This window comes from Protomyctophum bolini (assembly GCF_963924005.1).
Source record: "Protomyctophum bolini genome assembly, chromosome: 4".
NCBI lineage: Eukaryota > Metazoa > Chordata > Actinopteri > Myctophiformes > Myctophidae > Protomyctophum > Protomyctophum bolini.
In genome coordinates, this window is record NC_137865.1 from 4,461,960 (window position 1) to 4,474,676 (window position 12,717).

The following is a 12,717-nucleotide window of genomic DNA, read 5'->3' on the forward strand; positions in this document are numbered from 1 at the left end:
CTCAAGTTGAGGGGACTTTCCCCTGTTACCGCGTTTCAAAAATTTAAATTCTATCTAAAAACACAACAGGAGTTTAAAAAACCCAAAAATGAGGAACAGCTTTCATTTATTAAAAGGAAAGGTCTTCATCGGGGCGCCCTGACGAGACCCGATACAGATGAACCACCCACTATAGTTTCTTCCAGCTAAAAACAAAAAACGTGCTCAGGGTGGGTGGCCAGGCCTGCATGCGGACAATGTCAGGTCTCTGCTCTATACGTGTAAAGTGTCTTGAGAGACAACTTGACATTTAATAAAAACAGCTCCACCAGAGTGCTCCAGACTTCCCTCTCCAGAGCAACATTAGTGACTTCCTCCTGGGGGGATTCCGAGACTTTCCAACTCCAAGTCCAGTGAGTCGATGTGTTTCCTCCAACTGTGCCTTGGTCTGCCCCCCGGAGGGTCTCCTCCCAGTGGGACGTGCGTCGAGGACCTCCCTATAGGGAGACGCCCGAGAGGCATCCTATAACCAGATGCCCCGAACCACCTCAGCTGACTCCTGTACTGGGGCCGAGGGCCCCATATCCCAGGGTGCACTGCAGCGTTAGTCCCACGTCCCAATAATCCGACACCCATGAATCCGAGTGTTGAGTTCGTCGACTAATCATTGGCATCTGTCAGAGAGAGAGAGAGAGAGACTATGGAGTGGTGCTCTGGATAGATGGTTCTTCTTGCTTTTGGTGCAGCGTTCAGTGTGTCTGAGTATAGACCAATGCAGTAGCTATACACTCCCTTCCTCACTTCACACAGGGAAAGACTGATGCTGGTCTGTCCGGTTGGGTTTTGGGCCTCGGTCTCTTTGCCACTGGACTGCTGGGCGAGAAGTCTCTTCAAAACCTGGAGAGAACGTCCTCGATGATCTGTCTCTCTCCAAGCTGCGCGATCGGATGCTGCAGCTTCCCCAGGTGTCCAGATCGATGTCCGAATGAGGCCTTCAGGTCTCGCTTTGCAAATGTCTTCGTAGCGCAGTTTTGGTCTTCCTATACGGGACGTTTTCCGTTAACTATAGTTCTCCATAGAGGGAATCCGTCCGACATCCATCCTCACCACATGACCGAGCCAGCGCATGAAACAATGTTCGTCGACTATCTTTTTTCACTGAGGAAAACTAAATGGAAACTAAGCTATGATGACTAAAACTAAGACTAAAATGATAGGAAGGGACTAGTGGTCATTTTACACTTGGTTGCATGCTGGAAATAGCAGACTTTTTTCCAGCAAGTGTAAAATCAGTCATTACGACGGCATCAAGGCTCCGCCAATGTTCATTTTAGTCGACTAAATCAACTGTAGAAAAAGGTCGACTAAAATCTTACGATGTTTAGTCGACTAAAACTAGACTAAACATTCCGGGTGACTAAAATGTGACTAAAACGAAGTGAAAACTACTCAAGGGACTAATCAAGCGAATGAAACTAAAATCTAAATTTGCTGTCAAAAACAACACAGCCGACAACCTAATATTCTGACCATAGAGCCCCATACGAACCCTATAACATAACCCTAACCACAGTCTTAACACCGATATTCCGGTACCCTCACAAAAACATGCAGTAATCATGGTCTCTAAACTGCCTCCCCCTGGCCAGCCGGGGCGCCTGATGGAGGGGAAAGGAACTGGTTGGAATAACGTGTTCCTTTCACGCGCTATACGTCCAACCAGGGAAACTCCCCCCTGTCAGGTGTAAAGGAGCAACTTGGACACTCAGGCATGAAGGAAGCATGAGTTAAGTCCGTTGCTCTCCCCAGGTTGGCGGAGGGTGTGTAGAGCCCAGGATCACAGTAGATGATTGGCACAGGGGTGAAAAATGGGTTACAAAATCGTGGGATAAAAAAAATTTATTACAAAAAAACACCGATATTCCAAGGCTCTCATTTGATTCCAGGTTATGAAAAAAAGACCCCCCCAAAAAGTGACAATATAGGCCAGATGAACACTTTAACCTTATTTACATTGACTATTTGAAAGGAGAAAAACAAAGCCGTTCTACAAGCTCACAAAATAATCTTGGAAAACAATTGACATTTTAACGACACTGGTTTAGACGACATTATGAAGCTAGCCCAAATAAGCAAGTATACACTTTAGAAGCAAGCCCCACAAACCACAAGCCATAACTACCAATGTTTACAAGCGACTTTACAGAAAAACAAGCCCAAGGTCGCCTGTAATAAGCAGACTTGGCGACACTAATTTGACTGTATTTAAATTGTATTTGACTGTATATTTGACTGCTCATTTAAATGGTATATTTCATAGACTCATAAGTGAGTCCCGTCTTGCCCGGCACACACACAAGCACACGCACACACACACACACGCACACGCACGCATGCACACGCACACGCACACGCACACACACACACACACACACACACACACACACACACACACACACCCCGACACTGACCTCGAAAGGTTCAGTTTGACCCTCTCTGGGTTAAACTGACACTGGGGATTTTTACCGTGCGGCTCTTTTATGAAAACCACAGTCAATTTGCACTGCTCTGTTCTCCTCTGCTCTTAAACCAAGAGCCTGTCTCGCAGACATAACAGTGTGTGTGTGTGTGTGTGTGTGTGTGTGTGTGTGTGTGTGTTAGCCATAGCATGCAGCTTACGGCACCATAATAGTAGTGTGGTTATAGCCCATAGACTGTAAAAAATATGGACAAAGCGTTCCCTGGGTCTAACATGGACGTAAAATGAAGCCTGTAATTCCTTGCACTGTAAGTCGCCATATTTCTAGATCCGTTTGGGCCCAGCTGGCCATTGGCTGGCCCAGACAACGAGGCGGGACTTCCCCCCCTTACTCTTCGTTGGTTTTTATTTTGACTGATAAATGGGACCATAGTTTTCCAAAAAGAATATTATGACATGGGAAATTAGACTTTAAACTAGTGACTGGAAGCAGAAAGTATTCATGACCATGTTTATTAATACAGTCTAGGACCAGGTGAAGTTGGGCCCAAATACATGGGCCTCTATGGAGCTATGGTTTTTTTTGGGCGCCACAACAGGCCATTATATGAACTTTCAGGAAGTCCCGATTTCTTTAGTGGCTTCACGAAATATCTGTCTGACTGCCCCCCTGTTATAGCCACACGTCCGCCAGCTAGCGCGGGAGGGTTGGGGTGTGGTACCGCGCGCGTGTGCATGTGCGTGTGTGTGTGTGGTGGGGGGTATCTCTCGTTATAGGGATTTGTAGCAGCCTGTGTGAATTGTAGCCTGACGTGTCATGTCGTTAGCTGACAGTAGCGTCACCTGGTGTTAGTGGTGTAACGACGTCTCGGGAGTATACGTCACTGATCACTGATTATGTGCCCTATATATAGCAGGGAGTGTTATAGAGAGGCAGGGGCTGAAAGCTGCGAAAATAGCAGATCTACAAGCTCACAACTCGTCGCGCTGCGACGCGTTGAGAGTTTGTAGATCGGCTATTTTCGGGGCCCAACCCCAGCACTCTTTAGCTATAGTGGAGATGCAGGTGTGCAACGACATGGATTTCTAAACAAATTTGTTCAACGCAAAAAAATACTGTGTTCAAGTTCAGGAGACTTCGGGAGAAAATTATAATTCTCCTGAATGCTGCCTTAATCTGGCATGTGGCATGGAAGGAAAGTAGTGGCATTTGCATTACTTTCACCATAGCCTGCATTCGTGGTCTGGAAAAGGGTAGTTGTTTTACAGACGGGGGTAAAAAGGGCAGGGGGCTGAAGCCCCCCTTTTGATGTCTATGTGTGCACACGTCCCTGCCCTATGGGGACGTATATAACTCGAACGCCGTTGACTTTGCGACGTTCGGCACTGCCTCGCGGTCTCAGTCGCGGCAGGTGCCTCTCACGGCTCAAGTTCCGCTTAATCTGGCGGGTTTGTGGGGGCAGTGTTTTCCGTTCACCTCCACCACCTGTTCTCTCCCCTCCAGGTGTAGGATTGCGTCCAGCTCACTGATGTGCCATCAAAACCAATTGCTTTTTTAGCTTGTTAAGCAGCAAGGAGTGGTTCAGGGTGTCATATAAGCCTTTTGGAGGTCCAGCATGACCATTGCCTTTCTGTCACATCCAACCAGGCTGGTGTCATATTTAAAACACGCTGTGAGCTTGTACACATCTTGTATTTTCACTATACTTTGTGCGACACTCTTGTATAATGAAGTAGGGCATTATTTGCACAAACTTGTGCAATAAACCTCTGCTGGAAATTAGACAGGCTATAGTGTTCACCTTTCAAGCTTGTTTATAAACTCATTTTATTGGCTTCCTAGAGCTTTTAGAGTTCTTCTTTTCTTTTCTTTTTCACTCCATTGTTACTTCTGTTCTGATTTATTGACTGCACTACATTGGTGTGTGTGTGTGTGACTGTGTGTGTGTGTGTGTGTGTGTGTGTGTGTGTGTGTGTGTATGTGCGCGTGTGCGGTCTCATTCCTGTCATTCTGTGGTTACTTCCTGTCCCCGCAACATCTGTCTGCCACATGTTCCACACAGCTGCACACATCTGGACTACACGTCTCTCTCTCTCTCTGTGTGTGTGTGTGTGTGTGTGTGTGTGTGTGCGTGCGTGCGTGTGTGCGTATGCGTGGTGTCTGGCCACACCCGGGCTGTAATATCAAACGTATGTTGACAGCGTGACCCCTTTGGATGCAGATCCAATATATAAGATGTATCACATTATATGGTATATGAAAAAACATCTGTCCGTTTCGCCGTTGGAGAATCCGTCCTGTTATGCATTAACCCGTTCTGACCTGAGATCAGATTCATACGAGGTTTCCACTGGACACACACTGGTCTGATTAACCCATTCTGACCTGAGATCAGATTCTAAAAATGTCAGTCGTTCTTCGATTTTTCAAAAATAGCAGACCTACAAGCTCGTAGCGCGCCACTCGGTGGCGCGCTATGAGCTTGTAGATCTGCTATTTTTCAATAGCTAAAGCATAACATGATGCTAACACCAAAATGGGTTCCCGGTCAGAATGGGTTAAGAGACGCATATAGGCTATACTCTTAATTCTTTTGTGAGAATCTGGTGCTCTATAGAGGGTATATGCGCATGCATATAACGTGAACAGCAAATCGAGTGTCAAAGTGAGTCTATAACATTGTTTAACGTTGTTTAATGCAATCTAAATTTGATGTGGGTACACAGGCTTTATGTCCGACATACTATATTGATCCGAAACCTCAATCTCTATAACGTAACCATAACCGCAAGCACGGGAGCAACGCATGTCAGACCGTCGCGTTTTCGCATCGCATGTCCCCGCGCGCTTCGGACCTTTGGTGTGTCAGATGATGATCTGCGTGTGTTGGATGTGTCTGGGCTGTCGAGGCCAGAAAGTCTTTTTTTTTATGCTATATTGTTGTTTCATTGTTGTTAGCCCTGGTCCAGTATACGTTAGCAAACTCACTAACACACTTTTTTTGAATAATGTTTATAGTTTTCAATGTCGCAGCACTTAAAAATACAGAACGGTGATATCGTATATCGTATCGATATCAAAAAAATTTGGCATAAATACCGAGATATGTATTTTTCTTTCTCCACATCGTGCAGCCCTAATAATGTATACAAAACTCAAATTCGGCGACAGCTAAAGTAGCAAATCTACAAGGACTTGTACTGTAAGCGCACCTGCTTTTGCCCAAGCTAATTGTGGAGTATACAGTAAAAGTCCATCATTGGCCTCGTGTTATGTGAGAGCATGCAGTAAAACTCACTATATAACATGTCTCTGGGGAAACCCAACCAGGTCGTATAGCCCACGGCTCCACCAAGGCTTAATCTGGCCCCGGTGTGACCTGGTGTCCTCACCGCTCCTCCAGTGTGTGTGTGTGTGTGTGTGTGTGTATACTATACACGTGTGGGTGTCACAGACAGAGTGGCTTAATGCGTCATCGTTCTAACAGTGTTATCTTCAAAGACACCGAACCCACAAACGCACGGACTCACACGCACACACACCCACACACACACACACACACACACACACACACACACACGCACACACACACACACACACGCGCACAAACGCACACACACACACACACACACACACGCACACACACACAGATTAGAGGTGGGCGGACGTTCATGCATGGCGTCATGTGCGTAACGTGCGTCATCCATAGGGCTGGACTGCAGGCCACAGGGCATATATATACCGGGGCATTTGCCCGGTGGGCCTCATCATGACAGGCAGGTGGGCCAATAGGCGGCATGCAGGCCACCAGGAAAGGTCCGGGCGTGCTGCTGCCATTCTGCCAGTGCCGTCATGATAATTTCACTGTATCAGTGAGTGACATAATAAACCCTCTACAAAGGGTTGTGTATAGTACTGTAGTTGTCTGTTGGTTTGTATCATTTAGGCCTCTATGTTGTTCTGTAAAAGTGGTTGGTATTATTAGGGCTTGTTTGTTTGTTTGTATGTGTGTGCCGCGACGGAGCGGGGCGCTAGAGTTTCTGCTATATATCTGGGCCAAATTCACGCGAAAATGCCCGGGTCGAATTTTTGTCCCAGTCCCAGCGCCATGGCCATCCCATGAGGACCTCCAAAATTTGAGGTCCGGGCTTATAACTTCCGGCTCGCTCGCAGGCATTGAGTCATCATTGTGTAAACTTCAGGCAGTTTTTCCGGGTGCTTGAAAAAACGACCAGTGAGCAACTTCCATCGAAATGAATACGATAGTCGGGGGGGGGGGGGCTATCGGTCCGCTTCGGTCTCTATATCCTTTTATTACTCTATGGACAGTACAGTACACACTGTGGTTTCCTATACTGCACATACTGTAACAGGATGTGACATCATCAGAGAGAGTGTGTGGGGGGTGGGGAGGTGACAGACGGGTTATTATTGTATCCAAATATTTGGACCATAGTCGTGCTTTGGTATATAACATTGTTGTGCAAGCCGTGTCGCACGCGCACGCACACACACACGCACACACATGCACGCACACACACACACACACGCACACACACACACACACACACACGTACATGCTGCAATGTGTTACTTTTCCTAAAGACCATGAAATGAATAACAGTGAAGCAGTGATGCAACACTCCTGGGTCATGTTGGACGTCCCGGCCCCCACCACCCCCCCACCTATCTCTCTCTCTCTCTCTCTCTCTCTCTCTCTCTCTCTCTCTCTCTCTCATTCATGTCTGGGCAACACACTCCCAACTCCCCATTGTCGCCTATAATCTTGACTTCTTGAGACATTAATGTTGACCCAACGTCAACTGTTTGACTGGAAGGGGGTTCCTTTATATAACTTCCTTGGGGGTTTCCTGGTGCCGTTCCCGCGTTGTCCATTTTGGTGTTAGCATTATGTTAAGCTTTAGCTATTGAAAAATAACCGATCTACCAGCTCATAGCGCGCCACCGAGTGGCGCGCTACAAGCTTGCGGGTCTGCTATTTTTGGAAAAATCGAAGAACGACTGACACGGAAACATATAGCTCTTTCAGAGAACTGTCATTTCCAAACAGACGTTTTTTTAGAATCTGATCTCAGGTCAGAATGGGTTAAATAGTGGACTTGCAGTGAGCGAGCGAGTCGCCGTACACCGAGCGTTGCGCGGCGGAGTCCGCTTCAGCCGACTCAACGGCGTTCGAGTTAAGGTCCCAATTAAGCGACAGAATTGCACCTCGAATATCCCTCAGTCAGTCCCACCTTCATGTCAAATCTGTGATACACACTGTATGGAATACGGATGTGTGTATATTACAGGAAACTCCCGTTAAAACAATGTCTCTCTCTCTCTCTCTCTCTCTCTCTCTCTCTCTCTCTCGTAGTAACGACACAACGAAAACAAAGGATGTAACCAATTCAAACACATCTGCCAATACCACATTAGTATAGATAGACTATACACTCTAAATGATGAAATGCAAAGTGAAAACATCTGTGGACACTCTAACTTAGAATGCAAGAAAAAACATCTGCCAATACCATGTTAGTATAAGTATACTCTCAATGATGAAACACTGACATGTACCCGGTAAATGTACAATGTGTGTGTGTGTGTGTGTGTGTGTGTGTGTGTGTGTGTGTGTGTGTGTGTGTGTGGGGTCAGACTCACCGAAGCCGAAGGCGGCCGGAGGGGGTATGGGGGCAGACTGGACCGGGGTGGAGGTGTACAGGCCCGTCACCAGGAGGCCATCGAAGGAGGTGCTGGTGCTGATGGACACTGGAGAAAAACACACAGGAGACAACAATATAACAATCAGCCCAGAGTGGAACACAATTGAACCCTGCTAGACCCCTGTTTTTTGGGTTGAATTAGAATTTGTTTGTTTTGGGGGCCTAATAATAATACCAGAATTCGAATGAGCCGTTTTTTAAAACAAAAATCACACCCATGTGAAGGGAGTGCAGGTGCAACTTCCAGGTGGATCCACCGGGAAAGTGTGATGACCCATCCTGTTTGTGTCTGCTGTTAATGGTGTTTCTCTGTTCATGTGCAGGAGGAGGGGACCAGCCTGCAGGGGTGTGCCCAGATGAGGAGGCACACCTGACTCCACTTGGGCTCACCCTATTTAAGCAGGCTGGTCATGGCCATTTTGTCTCTCTCTCCTGCCTAGGGAACAATGTCTGGTTTTTGCTCCTTTATGTTTGTTTGGATCTAAGTTGCTGCACTTACACATACACCACACTTTCAGACATCCACACATGCAATACACTACTGATCCCACTGATGACTCACACCCCACTTCCAGCTGTTAAGTATGATTTATCATCATTTGACTAGTTTACAATAAATACTTATACTTTTTGGCATTTACTCCTGTGTGTCGTCTCCCATTCTTGTCATGGTAAAGTCCGTTCATGACAAGATGGGGGCTCGTCACTCTAGTCTAGTTTGTTGGTAGAATTGGTTGTTACCTCCTGTTGGAGTTTTTCTATCAAGTGTTTGATAAACTTAGGCTTGGTTTGTTTGTTTGTTTGGGGGACACACATGGGAATGGGTATTTTGTTTGGGCGGAGGGAGAGAGCAGTAGGAACTTTTTGTTTGTTTGTGTTCTCTCTGTGCAGGGTTTTGAGTTTATAAAGTGCTTTAGTCCTTGGGGTTCCAACTCCCGGATAGCTTTTTAACAGTGGGTCTCCCTATGGGGCTCACTGTTTTTTGTTTCTGGGTTTAGACTGTGTTCCACAAAAGCTGGAATGCGGTGGTACCACTGAGCGGCCCTTGTTGGAGGGGGGGACTCGGGAGGGCCACTGAAGTCTAGGGTTGAGACAGTCAGTCAGATTTGGTTAGGCAGTTCAGGTAGGGGAGTTGGGCTCTGAGGTCTGTTGCTACTTTTGGTTAAAGCCTTGGCACAGTGTTGTGTTTTTTTTTTTTTGGGAAAAACAAAATGGGTTCTGTAGTGGAAGAATTTGTTCAGGCTCCGTCTATGGAGCTGCTGGATAGATGCAAAAAAGAGCAGCTGTTAAAACTAGCAGAACACTACAACATCGTTGTTTGTGCCAAACAGTCAAAGGTTAGGGTAAAGATAGTTCTGATCGACGGTTTGGTGGCAAAGGCTGTATTGGCAGAGGAGGCGGTCCCATCGGAGGATGAGGACCCAGGTGAATTGAGGTCTGATAAAACTTCTTCTTTTTCTTCAGGGCAATTAACCTTTGAACAACAAAAGGAATTGCTTCAAATGAAACTTGAACATGAGAAAGAGATTGAAGGGATGAAGCAAAAAACTGAATTGAAAAAGTTGGAATGGAGTATTCATGAATCAAAGCAGTTTAATGTTGGTGCTAACCTGAAGTTACTTCCCAAGTTTTCAGAAAAAGATCCGGATTTGTTCTTTTCCCTGTTTGAACGTGTGGCAGAAGCCAGGGGTTGGTCTGATGCTGAGCGTACTTTACTCCTTCAATGTGTCCTCACAGGTAAGGCCCAGGAGGCCTATGCTTCTTTATCAGTGTTGGATAGTAAAATATATGAGGTTGTTAAAGGTGCGGTATTACGGGCATACGAGCTGGTGGCCGAAGCCTACAGACAACGTTTTAGGGATTGGAGGAAAGAGGAAAATCAAACGTATGTGGAATTTGGGAGAGAAATGTTAGTCCAGTTTAACAGATGGTGCGTAGCATCAGAGGTTAAAACCTTGAATGGGCTTCGTGAGTTGGTTACTCTGGAACAATTCAAAAAATGTGTGCCAGTTAATATTGCTACGTATATAACCGAGAGGAAAGTGAAAACCCCCCAGGAAGCTGCCGTTTTGGCTGACGAATACTGTTTAACACACAAAAGTGTAGTTGGTGACTGTATGCCTCAGTCTGGTGGTTCAGTTCGTACAGGAAAGTGGTTTTGGGGGCAGGGGGATTCAAGTCCTTCCAAGTCTGAACATGGTTCCGGAAAACAGGACGATCCTAATGTTTGTCATTTTTGCCATAAAAGTGGACATTGGAAAGCAAATTGTTTGGCTCTTAAAGCTAAAGAGAAGATGTTAAGTGGTGCAACAATCAAACCGTCCGCGTTGGCTGCACCGGCAGTTCATTCACCGCAGCTAATGGTTAACATGGAAGGTGTTTCTGATATATGTTCCACTGGGGGTGACCCTATGGCCGAGTACACAGCATTCCTTTCAGAGGGTTTTGTATCATTGCCTGGTGGAAGGGCAGTTAAAGTTAACATCTTGAGAGATACGGGTGCATTACATACTTTTGTCCGTCACGACTTAATTCCATTCTCCTCCATTTCAGACACAGGCGATTTCGTTTTAATGCGAGGTATGGGTATGCAGGTAATTCCAGTACCCCTACATAGAATGAGCATTGTCTGTGGGTTGGTCAGTGGGGAGGTGGTGGTGGGAGTGCGCCCTGAGTTACCAGTGGAAGGGGTGGATATAATCCTTGGAAATGATTTGGCTGGGGATGAAGTGTGGGCTGGCGCTAAATCTCCAAATGTGGTTACCCAGGTCCCATTACGGTCTTACACAAGTACCCAACCGGGGGAAACTGAGGTTTTGCCGATGGTGGGTTCTCCTTTTCAGAGGCGCGTTATGGGTCCACTGACAGTGAAAAAGAAAGTCTCTGAGCGGGACTATTTGATTGTGAGGCATAGAGGAGATTCTAGGTTGTGTCATGTAAATCTGTTGAAACCATACTGTGCTCGGGTGTCGGCGTCTCAAAACTCCAGTAACGTCCCTTGCGTTGAGCCTTCATTGTGCGTAGGCACGGTTGGGTGTTCTTCACTGGGGGAGGTTCAGGGAGGGGGAGATTGGCCGGCCGATGAGGCTGGGTTACAAGTACACCTGAACAACTCTGAAGCTTTACCCAAAGTACTTGGACAATTGGATGAGACAAAAAGGAATGAGTTGGTCTCTATGATTAATAGCTATCCTTTGCTATTTTCAGACACACGATCACGGACACCTTTGATAGGGCACGATATTGAAATTGGAGATGCAAAGCCAATTAAACAGCGTTTTTATCGTGCCTATCACCCATACCCGTTGGACATCCGGCGTATAAAAGGCCATGAAAATGTAATGGCTGACGCCCTATCGTGCATTCTAGGTTAGTGCTCGGATCTATTTACAGTTGAACTGTATAAAACTGGTTGGTTCCTGTATGTCAATTTACTGTCACTCACCCCTCTTACAAATGCTTCTGCAGGTATCATGTTTACAGAGGTGGTGATTGGAAGGATGGGTCAGGTATCTTCTATGATTGATGGATAACGGTACAGTTAAAAGTTACGGAGTACCTGTTTGGTCTCCGCTCTTATGGGGGGGGATGTGATGACCCATCCTGTTTGTGTCTGCTGTTAATGGTGTTTCTCTGTTCATGTGCAGGAGGAGGGGACCAGCCTGCAGGGGTGTGCCCAGATGAGGAGGCACACCTGACTCCACTTGGGCTCACCCTATTTAAGCAGGCTGGTCATGGCCATTTTGTCTCTCTCTCCTGCCTAGGGAACAATGTCTGGTTTTTGCTCCTTTATGTTTGTTTGGATCTAAGTTGCTGCACTTACACATACACCACACTTTCAGACATCCACACATGCAATACACTACTGATCCCACTGATGACTCACACCCCACTTCCAGCTGTTAAGTATGATTTATCATCATTTGACTAGTTTACAATAAATACTTATACTTTTTGGCATTTACTCCTGTGTGTCGTCTCCCATTCTTGTCATGGTAAAGTCCGTTCATGACAAAAGTTCCCAGGACTCACAGGAAAACGCGTGTACCTCGTGTCCGAAACGGTCGAGAAATGAGGAAAAACATCCAGACCCCACATGCAGGAACGCGCCCATGCAGGGGGGCCAGCCCCGGTTTTTACGGCGAGCCGCCCTGCGTCGAAAATGGTTGAGAAATGACCATGTGGGGGTCCCTCTACTGTACTGTACAGTACTGTCAGTGTACTGTACTATCACACCCAAAATCATATATATATATATACACATTCTGGTGTGAATGCGCCTTATTAACCCATTCTGACCGGGAACCCATTCTGGTGTTAGCATCATGTTATGCTTTAGCTATTGAAAAATAGCAGATCTACAAGCTCGTAGCGCGCCACCGAGTGGCGCGCTATGAGCTTGTAGGTCTGCTATTTTTGAAAAATCGAAGAACGACTGACATTTTTTAGAATCTGATCTCAGGTCAGAATGGGTTCATCAAACCCGTGTGTGTCCGGTGGAAACCTCGTATGAATCTGATCTCAGGTCAGAA

General features: G+C 46.4%; 2 protein-coding genes across 2 annotated transcripts in view; both read right to left on the reverse strand.

Moving 5' to 3' along the window:
- The window catches only part of reln (reelin), a gene marked incomplete at its 5' end in the record, with an annotated part of 186,680 nt that extends 175,480 nt beyond the window's left edge, over nucleotides 1-11,200 (reverse strand). Inside the window, 3 exons of the mRNA XM_080761211.1 lie at nucleotides 8,124-8,231; nucleotides 8,401-8,523; nucleotides 11,143-11,200. Of these exons, the coding sequence (XP_080617337.1) occupies nucleotides 8,124-8,231; nucleotides 8,401-8,523; nucleotides 11,143-11,200 (289 nt within the window). The remainder of the gene's footprint in view (nucleotides 1-8,123; nucleotides 8,232-8,400; nucleotides 8,524-11,142) is intronic.
- The window catches only part of LOC308314194 (E3 ubiquitin-protein ligase TRIM21), a 132,965-nt gene that overhangs the window by 39,919 nt on the left and 80,329 nt on the right, over nucleotides 1-12,717 (reverse strand). The window lies entirely within an intron of this gene.